At 37.1% G+C, this 18,875-nt stretch overlaps 1 protein-coding gene across 2 annotated transcripts in view; it reads right to left on the bottom strand.

Moving 5' to 3' along the window:
* Positions 1–487: 487 nt before the first annotated feature.
* Positions 488–18,875, bottom strand: part of NDUFS4 (NADH:ubiquinone oxidoreductase subunit S4) — a 112,785-nt gene continuing 94,397 nt past the window's right edge. For both annotated transcript variants that reach the window (XM_060634596.2, XM_060634597.1), the window contains exon 5: positions 488–705. In XM_060634596.2, the coding sequence (XP_060490579.1) occupies positions 602–705 (104 nt within the window). In that variant the 3' untranslated portion in view covers positions 488–601. The remainder of the gene's footprint in view (positions 706–18,875) is intronic.

Below are 18,875 nucleotides of genomic sequence, written 5' to 3'. Positions count from 1 at the left end.
GAGACCTACATTGGACTCTGTGCTGATAGCTCAGAGCCTGGAGCCTGCTTCTGATTCTGTGTCTCTCTCTGCCCCTTCCTGTTTGCTGTCTCTCAAAAATAAACATTAAAATAATTTTTAACTATTTAATTCTATTTTATAAAATTTTATTTATTTTTGACAGAGTGTGAGTGAGCAAGAGGCAGAGAGTGAGCCTGGAGCAGGGCTTGAACTCACAAACTGTGAGATCATGACCTGAGCTGAAGTCGGATGATTAACCAACTGAGCCACCCAGGAGACCATTATAAGCGCTATTAACTTGAGAATGGCTATAAAGAACCAAGTGTAAAACTCAAATGTTGCTGTTGATTTCAAGCATTCTTTTTAATAGATGTTAAATACTGAAATTACCTAGAAGTATGATCACCTCAAATCTCCACTATATATAGGAAATATATTTATTCACTTTGAGACTTAAACATTTAAAATAGACACCACAAAATGTATCTGTGATTAAAGGTCGAATTTATTAGGAGATTAAGAAATGTATTATACATGGACTATAAATACTGCACAGCTGACTTTATTCACAGTCAAGCACAGAAATATAGTCAGTGCCAACCTATTTTGTGGATACTCTTGTTCTTTTGTTCCAAGAAAAATTTGCACCATAAGACTTGGACTTGGGTTTTGGAACCTTCTTCTCTTCAATGTCATAGCTCCACCCTAGAAAACAAAAACAAACCCACAGAAACAATTAAAGAGGATACCTCAAGAGCACAGCAAGCAGAAGCTAACTTTCATAAATTTAATGTTTACTTATCAGGAGTGCAGTTCAGCAACCTGAAATAAACTTAGTAATGTGTTCCCTTATAATCCTGTGTGATAAGAGGGTCCAATATATTGTCTGAAGATGATTTACCATATCTCAAAAGTGTGACCCATGATTTGACTTCTCCTTGCTCAATATTCCTAATTCAATTATCAATGGTTACATATTCGCATAAAATTTTCCATTTCTCCAACATTTAAGTCATTTAACATGTGACTTCTTTAATAACTGCAGTAGGGAGCATTAAGCAATATAACCTGTTTCACTGTTTTCTAAAAACTAGTGCCTTTACAACAGTTTGGATCTCACTGGAAGCAATACAGGAAACATAGTTATATACTTAGTTATTTATACAAATGACATAGTTGCAGCAGACCATAAAAGATTACTTGGTTCAGCTCTCTGGATTTTGACAGGCTACTGATTAAGTACAAAAAAAATTTCAGCATTTGCTTCAAGTGCTATCTATTTAGAATCCCAGGGACATACTTGATAACAATGCACAATTTCTGCCCTCACCAAAGGCCCATTGGATCAGAATCTCTGGTAGGGGGCTGGGACTGTTTACTTCCATGTTTTCTGCTGTAAGTCCAATTCTTCAGTTCTTCTAAGGTATGGAGAACAACTATTCAACATGCTCCTTCTTGAAGATGTAATTAAGTCATCTTTCTATTCCCTAGTCTAAGAAACCTCTAACTTTTACTTCGTAAGATTCATTTTCCATACCTGTAATTTATTCTATCTGAGGGCTTTTTTCAAATAACTCCTCTTGAAACATGTGATCCATGGCTGAATCATGTAGCCATGTATAAAATGCCCAAACTGAATAATACAGGTATAATTAAGTAAACTTCTTGATCTTGTGAGTCATGAGTTCTAGTGCCTCTTGGTGAGTATAGAATTTGCTGCCACAAAGCTTTCATTCAATAGCCCCTTAGAATGCAATTTTGCCACCAAAGTGAAGCCTATGAAAATCAAGTCATCAAAGTATATTACTACTATTGCCTATTTCAGTGTCCAAAAAGAGGAAATAATTAATAATTCCACTGCTAGAACTCCATCTTCCATGAAAGTCCACGTGCTATATAAGGAAACTAAGAAGCAGGAAAGCAAATGTAACAAATGGTTTAAAAATATAAATGAGGAGCACCTGGGTGGCTCAGTCAGTTGAGCATCTATCTGACTCGATTTCAGCTCACATCATGATCCCAGGGTCGTAGGGGCTGGTTGTTGTGATGTGCGCTGAGCATGGAGCCTGCTTAAGATTTCCCTCTCTCCCTCCCTCTATCTCCCACCCCCCTCTTGCCCCATTCCCTGCTTTTGCTCTCTCTTTAAAAATACAAATACAAATGAAACCTCAAAATCCAGGACACAAAATACTGATTCGCTTGCTTAAACATAACCTTACTTTCATAGGGGAAAGTTTTGAGTACTTTTTAATGTACTAAAACAGGAAAAAAAAATCAAAGCTAGGTCTTACTTTAAGAGGATCTGAACATTAACAAGTAGCTATTTGCATTTCAAAAAATGTACTAAGGGGCCTAAGAATAGTACCTACCTCATACGTTGTCATGAGATTTAAACAAACTTACGTGAAGTGCTCAGAAAACGCCTGGCACTTAATCATTTACTGATTCTATGAAAAAGGTACTTTTCTAAAACTTTTATATGAATTAATATTATGTCCTTTATATAACTGAGGAAACTGAGGCACAGAGTGGTTAGGTAACCAGCACAAGCTCACTCAGGAAGGGACAGAATGAAGATTTGAACAAAGACAACCTGATTCTGGAGCCTGTGCCTTAACTAATACTGTGTCTCTTGTGTTTACAGCAAGCACATGATAAATGTTCAGCTATTCTTTCTCTCTCAGATTTACCTGCCAGTTTGTAGCTACACATTTTCTACATGAAGTATTAATGTAAATAAAACTTTCATCACACTGGAACCTAATAATTTTGAATTAACTATAGAAAGGAATTTTGTAAGCAAATTAATACTGTAAACTGAGCATAACTTTAACATTATAAACTTCTCAAGCACCTCCTACATTAGCTAGCAAATGATGCTGTTAACTATAAAAAATACTCAATTCAATAAAGCAGGTATAATGATATTTACTCAGCATTTGCTATTCATTTAATGATTGCATACTCTGTGTCAGGGACTGTTTAGACACCAAAGGTAAAGCAGTGAATAAACTCCCAAACTTCCTTAAGTTAGTAGAAGAGAAATTAATAAATGCACAGTATATTAGGTGCTAATACAGTAATAACTAAGATTAAAAAATACATATATGCTAACAAGCACTAAAGAGAAAACACTTTAGAGAGGGTGGACAGGGAAGACCTCCCTCCTTGAGAAGGTCACATGTGACTTGAAGACCTGAGGGAGGTCGGAGAGTAAGACAGGTGGAGGTCTGGGAAAGAGCTTGCAGGCAAAAAGAACAAGTACAAAGGCCTGGAGGCAGGAGTGGTGAGTGTCCCTGGTATTCAAAATCCTGTGCTAAGTGCTTTCAATGTATTTTTATAGAGTTTTAAAACTGAGATCATAGGTTGCTTGGCTTATGGATTAGGCATTATATATACACCCTGATTTTGTATTTAATCATGAGGAAAAATAAAACACAGGGAAGACAAATAAGCAGCATAAAGCCACATGGCTAAGTGGCAAAGCCAGAGTTTTCACTGAGGTTGACTTTAAAACTATGCACCCAACCACCTCATAAACAAAACCTTTTCTTTAGAAGCATCTTATAATTGCAATTTTTATCTATTTCACACCCATTTCCTTTCAATCTTTGTGATTTTGTGATATTTTTCCCCCTTGATTTTTAGAAATGTGTTGAAAAGACTGTTTCAAGAATGCCTGGAAAGTCTATGTCCCTCATACATGTCCCTCCATACCCACCCAAGTTGTGGAGAAAGGAAAAGGTTTCTAGAGAATTGTCTGATTATATGGACTGTTGGTAAGTCACCTACCCAAGGCCTCCATGATCTCTTCTTGCCAAGTGATGGGTGAGAGTCCCTATGCTCCCTACTCTGTCCCCCTCCCCACCGCCTCTTCCCAACACACTCTCCAGTCCAATAAAGACATTATTATACACGGACAGATACCTGATAATTACTCTCTCATTTACATGGTTAATCTTTCAACCATCAGGGAGAAAAAAAAAATTTTTACTGCATCAGAATGCAGACATAGCTCTATTATCTGTTTCGTTCATGGAGTCTCAACATGCTGTTAGGGTCACTGCAATGTGAGAAGACTGGGATTTTGTACACATGAAAGAACAACTGGTTTGGGTTTTCTCCTGGTAACTAAGGAGTGACCTGGCTCTTAGAAACTGTGAGCCAGATTATAGTTGCTGTTGATGGTGATAACAACAATAAATAGAAGTATCATTATAGGGATTGGAATGTGGATGGGCAAAACACCCTGGGAAAACAAACAAAAACACACATGGAAGAAACCAGCATTTGCTAACAGCGTCCATCTCTATGTTATTACTCTACCACAGCCACCTGTGATGTTAGGATATATAGAGGAAAAAGTCTGTTCTCACATTTTTCTGGGGAAGTAATTTTGTTCTCAAAGATGCACAAGCAACTTAAGCTTCTCTGATTAAGTAAAAGGAAAGGGTTGGAGGAAATCTAATGATAACTCACAAGAGACTGAAACTCAAGTAAGAGTCTACATAAATCTTTTGGATTTTCTATCCATCATGGAGAAGATATAGATCTGATGCTGTGATGAAAATTTGCTCTTTTTTGGAGAACTCTATCAAGAGTCTGACCACATTTCCAAGCATCCTTCTCCCAAGTGTTTACCTTATAATGCCTGGATCAACAAATTTACTGGTTCCACTATACTTCATATGAGAATCTTTCCCAAGTTATTTATTATAATATTGTGATAATATGAAGGCTACTGGAGCAAGCAGTAAGCCTTAGCTTAAAAGATAACCATAAGAATAACACCACACTTGAAAGGGCATTAAACATTTGTACTTAATGGGTAAGGTACATGAATTATGCTCCTTTTCTACCTCCTTTTTGACAGTTCTTGAAAAGAAAGAACAACAAAAAGAACATAATATAACTTGCAAGAAATAGGACGTAAAAATTTAAGAATGGAATTTTATTTGTGAAATGTTTAAATTTCTGTAGGAATTTGCTTTTCAACACTTAGTTTTTTTTTTTTTTAAAGAACTCAAACTTGAGTTTCTGAATGAGATCATGGAAGTGAAAACACCTGCACTATCTGAAGAATGCTTATTCAAAATGAAGATGTAGTCTATCTATGACAGTGGTCCCAATATGTTGTTCCATTAGGACACTGAAAACCACTCCTTACTCTTCCCAGCTGTGCAACAGAAGATGATCAAAGCAACTGAGTCCAAAGCAGCTGCCCCAGGGATGGGGTAAGCTCCTAGGGCTGCCGTCACTTCCCACTGAGGAGAGCAGCCATATGGCACGGATTAACCACAAATCCAACCACCAGCACCTAAATGATGAGAAGCTGACTCCCTTTGCTGTTTCACACACTGGAATGCTTTCACAAAGATATTTTCATCTTTAAGCCCTAGTATCAGAGAAGTACCTCTGGCAAATACTCTAGTAAACATAAAATGTGACCTGTAATATCTCATGCTTAATTTCTTTTTTGGAAATATGCCCACTTATTTTGTTGATCTCCAGGCAGTGGTTGGGATACTCTACTTCCTATGATATGAATGTTTGGGGTAATCTTTCAAATGTACCTAAAAAAGCCCAAGGCCCCAAACTCAAAAACCAACCACATAAGGCCTCTGAACAAAACCAGACCACAACAATTAACTTGTGAATTCTATGTATGAGACATAAAAATTCCATTCAGTTTTATTTACAGAACCATTTTATTTATGGTCCAGTAATGCAAACTATTCATCGGTGCTTTTATTGCTTGTGAAATATGTTACCTCTAATAAATTTGGTTCAAGCCCTATAAAATGTCTTTCACCTGTAACAATCTAATCTCAAACCCTGACATTAGTTCGGAAGTGAACAGTTTAATGATTTTTCCTACTGTCCATTTGTGTGCAAAGCAAGAAGCACAACATAATTTGGCACAAACTGACATAACTGGCGGTCATTGCTAACAGAGGCATGGGATGAGAATAGCAAAGGCTTTGGGAAGCCAAAGAAGGTATGTTGATACTTGGAAGGTTTCAAAGTTCCTCACCAGGCTATGTACCCATATTATGCCTGAGTAAAAGCAAAGCATAAACTTTTCAAATATAATTTAAAAGAGGAGGGGGCTGGTAGCCTTTGAGGAATTTCACTTTAAAAGTCCCTCTATTTTGAAATTCCCTAGTACCTAATAAATATTTGGGGGGTGGGGGAGTTCAGATTAATTTGAAAGTATCTTAGATCTTCTTTTAGAAAATATCATGGAGGAGAAATAACGTTGGGATACACTAGCAAAGCAATTCTGTCCACAAAAATTATATGAACTTATTTAAACAAGCAAATAAGGTAAAAATGTGAGGCACCTGAAATATTTATTAGATTAGTAACACCCTACACCTGCCACAGCTGCAACACCTCAAAATAAAATCCCACCTTTGATGTGATAGTCAATGACCCCCTTAAATTTTATCTTTTCAAATAATACAGTTGCTCTACAGTATTATTTTTATTTCCAAAGCAGTAATTGGAACCACATTATTCAGAATTTGCCACAAAACAAACTGGTTTGTGTTCCAAAAGTACATATGAAAATCAGTCATTAGAAATTGAGAACACATTTTTTCTAGAAAAAGAAACTATATAACAGTGGTAAATGTCCAAAAATCAATGAGATGTCTGTGCATAGGAATTTCCAAATCCCATATTACACTAGGCACCTCACTAAGCCACCATGTACATATAACACGATCGCCAAGAGAAAAATTATTTCAGACCTCCAACAGGAAATCTATCTCTCCTCCACCCCCTCCAACACGTCTATCTTTGTCTCTCAGGTGCCTCAACAGGTCAGGAGTCAAGCTGAATACTTCCCAGGCTACAAGACAGCCAGTACCTACAACTGGGGACTGAGAACAAAAAGTTATATAGAAAAAAACTGGGGCTTCACCAGAAAATAATGTAGTATCTATAGTATACCAGATCTCAGCCCTGATCATGGTCTTTGAGTTATTCTGAAACCCTGTAAAATGTAGGTACAAACAGTCCTCATAATTTGTGGATTCTGTATTTGTGAATTTGCCTACTCACTAAAATTTACTTGTAACCCCCAAATCAATGTTCATGATGCTTTCATGGTCATTAGTGACACGCACAGACCTTTAAAATTAGATTTACCCAACATACATGTTTCCAGCTGAGGTCAAGTAAGGTAATGTTCTGTGCCTTCTTGTTTCCAACCTCATATTGTAAACAAGTGTCCTTTTCGTGTTCTATTTACAGCCACATTGTTTGTATTTTTTTCCTTGAAGATTTTGCTGTTTAAAATGGCCCCACAAGTATAGTGCTTCAGTGCTTTCTAGTGTTCCTAAGCACAAAAAGGTTCTGATATGCCAGTATGTGTATCAGGTAAGCTTCACTCAGGCATAAGTTACAAGTGCTGTTGGCTATGAGTTCAATGTTCATGAATCAACGATATACATTAAATTAGGTGTTTTTAAACATGTGAATGGAATCACATTTTAAAAAGGTTACGTATTGCTTGGCTAACAAAGTAGTGCGATCAGGGGCTTGCAGGAATTTAATTTTGTATTTTCCTAGGAGCAGTATTTCCGTATTTGCTAATTTAGTGTTTGTTGGGACTTTATAGATCATAACTATCATGAATAATGAGAACCAACTGTAATAGATACATAAATTCTGTCTGGTGACTCCACCCTACCCCCTCTGAAAAAAAAAAAAAGTCTGTTTCCATTTGTAATTCATCTCAAATTTCCTTTATATAAATTTGTGCCATATTGATTTTTCCTTTGAATTGGTTACAATATCTGTCTGGCTCCCTTATTTCATGACTAAAATAAATTTAAATAAATTTTAAAAACGTTCATTTATATCTATATTAGAGTCATGATTTTATCTTTTTCAGGAAATTCTTTTAACAATTTTGGAGGTCCCATTGAGACACCTAATAATAGATCCACCAACCAAAACACCAGAAGTTGCGTGCCTTATTTTAAGCGCAGGTATGTCTTTTCTTGGTAAATACAAGAGAACTTTGCTGACTCTCCATTTTTCTAATTTTAACTTTGCTCTCTACTATGTCTGGAAATTGGTTTTATGGTCTAATTATTTGATGATTCCCTTAAGTGAATTAATGGCTTTAGAGATCTATTCTCATTTTATTTGTTTGTTTATGAGCTTGCAAGCATGAGTGGGAGGGGCAGAGACAGAGGAGATAGAGAATCCCAAGCAGGCTCCCTCCTCTCTGTCAGCACAGAGACCCATGTCAGGCAAGAATTGAAGAACCAGGAGATCCTGACCTGAGCCAAAATCAAGAGTAGAAAGTTTGAGTGAGCCACCTAGGTGCTCCTCTATTCTCATTTTAAATAGCGGGAGAAAAGACAGAAAATCTGGTTTGTTGGTCTTTGAGGTTTATTTGACTCAAACAAATGAAGAATTTATACTCACTTAGAACAGCTCTTTAGTATGGACTAGTCAATTTCATAATTCTGTTAACTGTTAAACCACGACTGAAATTTTAGAACTGAAGTTGTAAGCTCTCTGTGACTATTAGTCTGTCTACATGTCTATTAATTCAGAAGGGCCTTTACCTCTCATATGTGTGGGTAATGTTTTTCTACCTCTACATCACATTAATGAATTAGATTACAAAAATCTCTTTTAGAGGCTCTGTTCTGATTGGCTTATAAAGAAAAATAAGTGCTTGTGTAAGTATTCCTAAAAATCTTGGGGCACCTGGGTGGCTCAGTCAGTTAAGCTTCCGACTTTGGCTCAGGTCATGACCTCATGGTTCCTGAGTAGTTCCTGACTTCGAGCCCAGCATCAGGCTCTCTGCTGTCAGTGCAGAGTTCACTTCTGGATCCTCTACCTGTCCCCACCCCTCTGCCCTTCCCCTGCTTGCTCTCTCTCTCTCTCTCTCTCTCTCTCTCAAGAACAAAAATAAAAGAATTCTTAAAATTCTTAGAAAACAAGGAAATTCAACTTCTAAATAGTCTTAATGTGCTAGATTTTAAAAAGTTTTCTCCCCCCCCCCCCCCAATTTATGTGAAAGAGAGAGACCACATGCAGCACAGAGAGAGGGAGAAAAAGAATCCCAAGCAGGCTCCATCCACAACATCAGCACAGAGCCCAACCAAACTCCTGAGCTGTGAGACTGTGACTTGAGCTGAAATCAAGAGTTGGGTGCTTAACTGACTGGGCCACCCAGGTGCCCCTGAAGACCTAAGGAACGTTTGTTTAAGAATTCAAGTTTAGATTAACATAGGTGAATCTGGGGTGCCTGGCTGGCTTGGTCGGAAGAGCGTGCCAGCCTCGATCTCTGGGTTGTGAGTTTCAGCCCCATGTTGGGTGTAGAGAATAAAAAAAAATTAAAAAAAAAATATATTGATGAATCTTTGGCAAACAAGACAAATTTAATAATTTTGATTTAATAAAAGAAGCTATGTTTTCTTTAATAGTGTTAAATATAACACATAGATCTTTATTCTACCTCGATATATTCTTTGTGAGCTTATATAAATTTACTGATCGAATGAGCTAGTATTACTTCTGCTTAATGTTTATAATCCTAAAACATATAAATCTGTGTTTATCCAAAATGATTCATTATTCTGGTAATTTTAACAGTAATAGTTTTGTAGTATGTCACATTGAAACTTAACTTCCAGGGGCACCTAGGTGGCTCGTTGTTATGTGAATTTCTACGTTTGGCTAGTTTACAAAAATATTGGTGTGTAACAGTTTTCAATGATCTCTGTTTTCTCTATGAAATCCAAGTAACTTTCATTAAAAGATACAATTAATATACATGAATCAAATTCTACTAGGAGCGGTAGTGGCAGAGTTGCAACTTGGTATGCAAGGTAATGAGATGTGTTTCTATTTACCAATGGAAAAAGAGAACAGTGAGTATAGAGGCTGCTTTTAGGCAACCAACTTGAACACTGGAAACCTGATCAAGGCAAAACGGCCCACAGCTACCACAGGGCTGAATGCAAACAGGCTCCCTGAGTGATCCACGTCTAAATAGCCACAGGCCCTAACTGACCAATTACAACCAGGCACAGTTCTGAAGATTACCAAAAAAGGGAAAATTCTATATTCCCTCACTCTGTCCTTTAACTGTGGCCCCTCACCACCACCGCGTAGGAGACAGTCTCTCCTTCGCTGTCCTGCCTGCTGCTCCCTTGAAGTGTATTCAATAAACTTCTGTTCTGCCTTGGGTGAATTCTTACACTGCTTGCACCACTGGCCTCTGCCTGATTGGGTTGCCCCACATTTGATGACCTCCCCATCTGATCCGGTCCCCTCACAGTTAGGTCCTAAAGTAAATAACTGTTCCAGAATGAGAAAGAAAATGGTGAAGGACATAACCTGAATGAATACAGAAAGTTATATAAGATTTGTAAAAAAAACAAAAAAAAACCCCCACTTTTATTTGCCTTACATGTCTAAAAAATAAGTCTGAAAAGCTATGAAACGTTTACAATCTTCACAAAGTTTGCTAAGTTTTGGTAGGCTTATTTCATTAGTTCACTGTTCCCTGCCTCAACATGAAGGGTTAATTCTTTTTGTCTCATCTGCCTAGATTTCAAAGGTTCTGTGGTTTACCACAATAACCTTAGATGTTTTACACATATGAACCCTATATGCTTTACGTCCTTGATGACTTCTGTGAGAGCTCAGGTTTTTTACAGTTACGTTACCTTTTATGTTTGTAAGTTTTTTTTTTTTAATGTTTATTTTTGAGAGAGAGAGAGAGAGAGAGAGAGAGCGAGGGCGCGCATGAGTGGGGAGGAGCAGCGAAAGAGAGGGAAACACAGAATCTGAAGCAGGCTCCAGGCTCTGAGTTGTTGGCACAGAGCCCAACCTGGGGCTCGAGCCCACCAACCAGGAGATGGTGACCTGAGCTGAAGTCAGATGCCTAACCGACTGAGCCACCCAGGCGCGCTTATATTTGTAAGTTTTATCCTTACTATGAAGTGACCAGCCAAGTACTGTTTGTCTGGCACCCATGATCCTATTCCTATCCTAAGTGTGCATATCTACAGACATTTTGTTTTTTGCCTCCTCAAAATAAAAAAGCCTAAATGTAAACTAAAACATTCAGATTATCTTTGTACCTAAAACTATCTTTGAGATTCCCCAGAGGGCCTCTGGAAGATCACAAAGATGTATTCTTTCAACCTTGTGAAAAGAGAGGAAATAACTAGGTTTATTTGACACGTTATTATTGATGAGTAGCATTACAAGAATTATCAAGTCAGAAGAGATGCTTAACCCTCCTGAGGTTAAATGTGTATGGGTAAAATATTATTAATATAAATATTTCACAAATTTATGCTATATGCTAAGTATAGGTTCTCAGTGCCCTCACTGTCCATGCTGTGTTACTTATCAGACACAATTTCAGTTTTCTTTAAAAATAGCAACTTGTGGGGGCGGGGGGCACATGGTGGCTTAGTCGGCTAAGCATCCCACTTAGGCCCAGGTCTTGACCTTGCAGTTCATGAGTTCGAGACCCACATCAGGGTCTGGTGCTGACAGCTCAGAGCCTGGAGCCTGCTTCCTATTCTGTGTCTCCCTCTATGCCCCTGCCCCACTGACACTCTGTCTCTTAAAAATAAACATTAAAGAAATAATAATAACAACTTTGTTTCATCTTCCTTAGTTTGGAAATCCTATCTCCTAAGGTTAGTATATGTAAATCAGGAATCCTATCACTTATCACTGGTGTTTTATTAATACACAAATGCTTAGGACCTACCCCAGACTTACTGAATCTCTTTACTTGATTTTCTTGATATACTTTTGGTATATTCTTACTATAATGTTTGGTGCATTCAGGAAATATATCTCAGGATTATTATATTTCTCTGGAAGTATTATGTTCATCCATTTTTATAAATTAGATGCACATTCACTGTCTTCTTTGAAAAGAGTCTTTAATATTGTTTACAGATATTTTGTCTATAACATTTTTGGTGTGACTTTAAGTTGCATTATCCTTGTTACAAATATTTCACTTCTGAAATTTACCAGTAATGTTAACTATGGCCATCTTAAGTCTTTTATCATTTATGGATAGATTGTTTTGTTTTACTCTGATGCTTACCTGAAAGCTCCTGAAATCAGTTACAGGCCTGAGTGCTTTGTCTTCAACAAAGAGAGACTGCCTCAGAGCTCTGTGAAGGACTGTTATTCCTGGCTTTAGGCTTCTGATGGCATAAATAATTGTAAGACCAGACCAGTGGACTAAGTCAACATTTCCAGAACTCTAGTTGAGCACCAGATAAATTAAGGATCCAGTGAAACAAGAATTAACTATATAGGACTGAATGCACTGATAGGGCCTAAAATGTTCTATTTTCTGGACATTTAAGGAAGTCCTTTCCCTTTCTTCTGAGGTATCTACAATTTAGTAGACTCTGTTTTGTAAACTAAAATTTACATCATTCTTAAATGACAGGAGTCTCCCTGAATGACCCCTACAGAATTTGGGAACTCTTATTGAATATTCTTATATTCATGGTAATACCGTTATTTGTACATGTTCAATATGTCCTTTTTATTAGAACATTAGTGTAAACAATGGTTATGCAATGAAGTTCTTACCTCGATCGACATATTTGACAATGATGCTCATTTAATCAGATATGACCAGACACTTTAAAAGAACTAAAGTTGACTTTATGAGGCCAATGCTTACAAACTCCTTCCAGGAAAAGTGGCCTGGCACCAGGCTTACAAAGTTCCCCAAGGTAGTAAAGAACCTTATTCTGAGGACCCTAGGATATTTTGGGGTCCTTGAGAAGGGAGAAAGAATTTGCCTAAATTAATAGGCATCACACAGAAGAAATCTGGTTGGTAGTTATTGGCTGTGAAAAGTCTAATCCGAGACTCCTTATGAAAAATTTCACAGCAAAGCAAACTTACAAAAGCTTACATGGTAAAGAGCAGAACTGCTGCCCCCAAAAATGCCTTTTTGGCATAAGGATTATTTTGAGCTTGTTATTTTTCAGAAGCAGTAAAATCTCTGAAAATGAAGAAATTGGCCTTTTGTGAGGGACATTTACATTTATAAGGGAAATCTCCATTTGTAAAGGTGCCTCCCTCTCAGTACTAGGAAGAGGAGGAGGACTAAAACTTGGGAAACTCACCAATGGAGAAGTCTTGAAATTAAATCTGCATAACAATTAAACCCTTGTTTATGGTGCTTTGCCTGATAACCTCCAAACTCACTCTCCCTAGCACCGCCCCCACCCCAAATCTTTTGTCTTTAGCTGGAGATAATACTTAAGGTGGTGGCAATGGCCATTTTGGAATTACTCAGTGTTCCTGGGTATATAGGAGGTATAAATGTTATTAAACTTGTTTGTTAATCTTTTCATTATGGGGGGGGGGGGGCGGAGTCTCAACCAAGAACCTAGAAAGTTAGAGGGAAAATTATTTTTCCTCTCCTACTGTGGCAAATTAGGCATTCTTGCTACACATAAATAAATAATCAGGTCATTTATTAGCCCAACATTTTGTGATCATAATCTTTCTTTATACTTTTTTTAATCGTAAAAGGGGAAGAGTGGAAACAAATTCTGTTTCAGTAGAAAATGGCGTTATCTATAGCATGCCCTCCCTACCCCTTCCAGGTTAACAGATTCCAGCTTAATTCCTTGTCTTTCGGCTATTTTATTTCTTTTTAAATTGTATGATAGATATGCAAATTATGTCCTGTGTCCTACTGGTGGTGATTTAATTAACTCCCCTCCCCCACAAAACCTCCATCTGTCTCTATTTGCATTCCTTTTTTCTACATACTTTGTGCTGTTTTGACTTTTTGAACTGGTTATAACGTCTACCTACTTCCTTTATATCACATGATAAAATGAATCCTTTAACAAGAACTTTTGTATCTGTAGGAGTCATGATTCCTAGCTTTCAAAACAAAGGCATCTTTTAACAGGTGTGTGGATGTGAGGTTGAGACCCTCATTCGAAGGTTTAAGTTAGGTGGAAGTCCAGACTTTGCTGATGGGGTCTACTTCTGGGATAATTCTAAATCCTACCTCCTTATTTTCCTGAATCAAGGGCTCGACCTGTCTACTTCCTCCCCTGTTCTACCTTCTATTACTTTGGAGGCAGCTTTTCCTCTCCAACAGACCCACTGTGGACAGAATGCAGTTTCACAGTTTATCCTCTATCCTCCTGCTCCTGAAAGAAACCCTCCACTATTTTGAGAATTTCAAAGAGTTTTTATAGCTAACAACAATGAGAAAAACACAGGGGGTAAAATGACCTACCAGAGGAAAGTCACAAAGTTTCAAATCAGATCAAACAGGGAAAAGGCCATTTCTGGTTTTCATTAGCATGTAAATGGTAGTAGATCCTAGTCTTCGACCACTTTTCCACAACTATCTTACTCCTCCTCTCTCTGTGATGCAGCTTCCTTCTCCTCCCCGCCTTCAACCATCTCAGGAAACACCAGGAAAAGACAAAAGCCACAATGGGTGAGAAAGGTGGGTCTTTTCAGTACACAAAGAACTAAAGTAAGGTTCATCTACATTTCAGAGGAAACCCCAGATACTCTTTTCTCTTTTTACAAAGAAAGGTTATCTTTGAAGAGTTCCTCTGGAGTATTTGCTGAGCTCAAAGAGGAGACCTTCAGGATGAGGCTCTGGGGTTAAACCCAAGACACCCAGGGTATTTATATTTCCTTTACTTAGTGTGTATGTTGGGGGAGGTTGAGAAGTAAGATTTGGCAAAGGGGAAGGTAAGGAGAAGAGGGGAAGCCACAGGGAGAATAGTATTCGGTCTCTTCTCCTTTCCCACTCCCTAATTCCACAGAACTTTGAAGAAGTGAGGTATGGTAAGAAGAGAGACCTAAGCAAAACAGAAGCGGGGGTGGGGGGGGGGTGGTAGTTATAGGAGTTATTAAAAGCAGGAAGAAGAGAGCTTCTTTTAGTCTCAGAAATATATTCTTAGATAAAAAGATGAACCTGCACAATACCTTATTTGGTTAAGAAACTGAAAATAGGCGATTAATGGGATTTTGTGGTATACTCTTGGTCTCTTTTAGCTACTTTATTTCATCATTATATTATGTGTAACATAAGATTTCCACTTATCCTTCATACTGGGTAAGAGTAAAGAATAGAACTATATTTCTTCAATATAAAATGTGAAATCCTCAAAGTTGGATAAGGTTTTCTTATTTCTTATATTAACTATAGAATATAAGTAAAATATTTAGAATCTGTATACTGATGTGGAGAACAAGGCAAAAGAAAAAAAAATTAAAATTCCTTAAAACTTACAACCCACTGACACGTACTTGGGACAGGCAGGGTGACCTTCCTCCAGGAACTCAACTGCCTTAATGTTAATACTTTGCTAGAAACAAAAGGCAACCTTAGCTTGACATTACCCCGACCTCCAGGATACTGTAAAAATCTCTTTGGAAACTTCCTTTATCTCTATAACCCCAAGATATATGTTAGCAATCATCCTCCAAGCATAAGGCCTACTGATACACATCTGAAGGGTCTCAAGGCTTAAGTTTTTACTAGACAATAGTAAATGACCTTTTCCTAACAGCAGCCCCTCAAGGTCTTAGAAATCTTGTTTCCAAATTCCTCAGAGGCTTATGCTATCCTGAGCCCCCTCCCAACTTGAAAGTGCAGCTATTTCTGCCCATGGGTCCTATTTCCCTGCTTTAATAAAACCACCTTTTTGCACCAAAGACATCAAGAATCTTTGATTATTCGTTCCTGAACCCCAATATTTTCACATCATATAACAATGTATATTCTGTATACTGCTAAATACTATAGATTAGTGCTGTCCAATAGAAACAATGTAAATCACATATAATTTTTTTTGAACACCAGAACTTTAATGATTGTAAGGAGTGATAAAATTTGATACAGGTTATAATGACATTATATTTGATTTTTCAAGGTTAGTGAAATTATACCTACATTAATAATTCTGAATGTCCTATAGGTACATTAGGAAGTATCTAAAATAAGGCAAATATAATGGAGTTTAATTAACAAGTTCTCAACTATTATGATAGCTTTCAGAATAGCAAAGTATGTAATTGACCAAGTTGAATGAACATTTCCTTTTTGTATTTATATATAAGAGATACAAAAGAAAATAATATACATTTCCTGCGTGTATCTATCTATAAGCCTCCCATATAAGACTTCTGTAAATAATCCTGCCTGATTGTCCACTACACCCATGCTTACCTCAAGCTACAAGGCTCTGCATAATGACTCTTGTCTACCCCCTACGTCTCATTTCCTGGAATTCATGTCCTCACTCTGCCCTAGCTGATTCTTCTAGTTCCTTGATGCACTCTTTTCTACCTCAGAACAGATTATTTCTCTCCTGCTCTAGATCCTACTTTTCCAAATCTTACGCCTGAAAGGCCATTCAGGGAAGTCTCATCATTCTTTTTCTTTTTCTTTAAATCATCATTGATTTTTGCTGTCCATGTTTTCAGAGCTTCCTTCCTTCTTGGTGCCTAAACTGGGTTCCATGGAGAGAGAGAGAAAAGTACCCGTTCAACAAGTCTGTCACACTTTGAATCCTGGTAGGTATATTGTGCCTCTGATCTGAAAGACAGAACTTCAGTAGTTCTAATAACTTTTGACCCTTAACCAAGAGGGCTCAAGCCCAGTCCATATGGCAGAAATGTAAATGGATGCATATGGTTGGTATATCACTTCCTGTATCATCCTCTTTTTATTTTCCACAGATGAATTTTCTCATTGAAAGCACCTTCTGAATCTGGCTATGAAACAAAAACTTCTGAGCATATGAATGAAGTTCTATATTTTCTGGGGACTAAACATGGATTTTCTGTAGTAGCTAATGAACACTATTTTATCATTCCAGATTTTCCTGAATCTAATCACCTAAGCAATATTCACACTCCTTTAAGAAGCCAACATTGACAAAACATTGGAGCTGATGTGAGTTTTGGATTATTCTTCCTTTTTTACTAGCTCATGTTTATAATCACTCCAATAGGATAGGGATGCAAGCATATAAACAGGTTATCTGGTTGAATCACATATATTCTAAAATTTTCAGTTTGTTTATTTAAGTAATCTTTACACCCAATGCAGGGCTTGAACTCATGAGCCTGAGATCAACAGCTGCATGTTCTTCTGACTGAGCCAGCCAGGTGCCCCAGTATAACTTTAAGCTTTCTAGTAGCCACTTTAATAAATGACTAAAGAAATAGTAGGAAAAAAAAAAAAAAAAAAGAGGTAGAATTTATTTTAATCCTCTTTTCCTACCCCAATACATAATCAATATAAAAACTTAGATATTAACACCAAGTCTTTGAAATACAGGGAATATTTTACACTTACAGCACATTTTAATTTGCACAAGACACATTTCAAGTGCTATACAGACACATGTGGCTACCATATTGGACAGTGCTGACCTAATGATTAAGATCTACTAGCAGCATAGCATAAAAAATACTGCACTTGAAATGTAGGAACTCGGGCTCTATCAGTTAAGAGCTATGTGATTGATCTTGGTCTTGTTTTATTAACTTCTAGGCCTCTATATCCTTAAAAAAGAGTTTAGGACAAATAACATACACCTTGGAAAACAGCTCTAACATTATGAAATCATCATCTTAAGTACACTGGGATATACTTAAGTTTATCCATTAATAAACTCAGGATAAGCTCCAAATTAGAAAAACATTGGTTGTATTTTACCAACACATCAGAATATAAGAGATTGTTAATCATTCTACTACAATTTCCTTTCTTCAGATTTCTAGTTACAGGGAATTAATTATAATAAAAGGCATAACAAGTAGCCAAATAAAAGTGATTTACAGAAAAGTTAAAACATGATTTGGAGAACAATTTATAAGACATCCAAATGTATAGTTCAAACTCACCAATATTTATTAAGCACATTAAAAGATGAGTGGAACTGGATGTTTTTTCCCATGTAGGTGCTTATAATCCAGGATAAAATATTAAGTTTGATAAAATATTAACAGTCTGAGTACAAGGGCAGGCCTTATTTAACTACTGATCCCCAGACCAGCCACCAGTGCCAGCAACAATAGTATGTGATGGAATGCAACACAAAAAATACAAAACAGTACTATAAAAGCTGTAAGAAAGGAATAAATCATTGTGGGAGTTAAAAGGAAGAGAGAAAGTGTATCCAGTAGGGGGTGGGAGATGGAGGTGGGAAAGGAAAATAAGAAAAGGGACCGAGAAAGAGTTAATGTTTAAACTATATTTTGAAGGCTAGATCCTAGTTCTTGACAGCAATAAGTATGAGAAAGGGAACAGCCTGAGTCAGGTTATAGATGAGAGAAAGGATCTAGCAAGCCTGGCGATAAGGGCAGAAAGAAGAATTGGGACACAGTAAAAGAAAGCTAGGTCAGTGCTCCAGCGATGTTAGTGCTTACATTGTGAACTTTAAATTATCAGTTGAGAAGCATATTTCTTAAGCACAGGCCCTACACGATGTTTGAATAAAGAATATTTTGGATTTAGAAAAAGTCACAGAGGAAAGGGTGCTGGTATTCAGACAGTGTGTGTGTGTAATGGTTTGGACCATGGGTCAATAACTATTTTCTGCAAATGGCCAGAAACAAAATATTTCTAGACTTTGGGGGCCATATGGTCTCTATTACAACTATTTTAACTTTACTATTGCAGCTGAAGAGCAGTTAAAGACAATACATAAATGAATGACTACGACTGTGTTCAAATAAAACTTGCTCATTCACTTATAGGTATTATGACCTTGTTAGCTAACGTTACTTAATGTCTCTAAAACCTCAGTTTCCTTGATCTACAAAATGGGGATAATAACTGTTCATGC

Source organism: Panthera onca, chromosome A1, assembly GCF_046562875.1.
Source record: "Panthera onca isolate mPanOnc1 chromosome A1, mPanOnc1 haplotype 2, whole genome shotgun sequence".
Lineage (NCBI taxonomy): Eukaryota > Metazoa > Chordata > Mammalia > Carnivora > Felidae > Panthera > Panthera onca.
The sequence above is the reverse complement of the archived record's forward strand: the minus strand, read 5'-3'. Positions and strand labels throughout refer to the sequence as shown.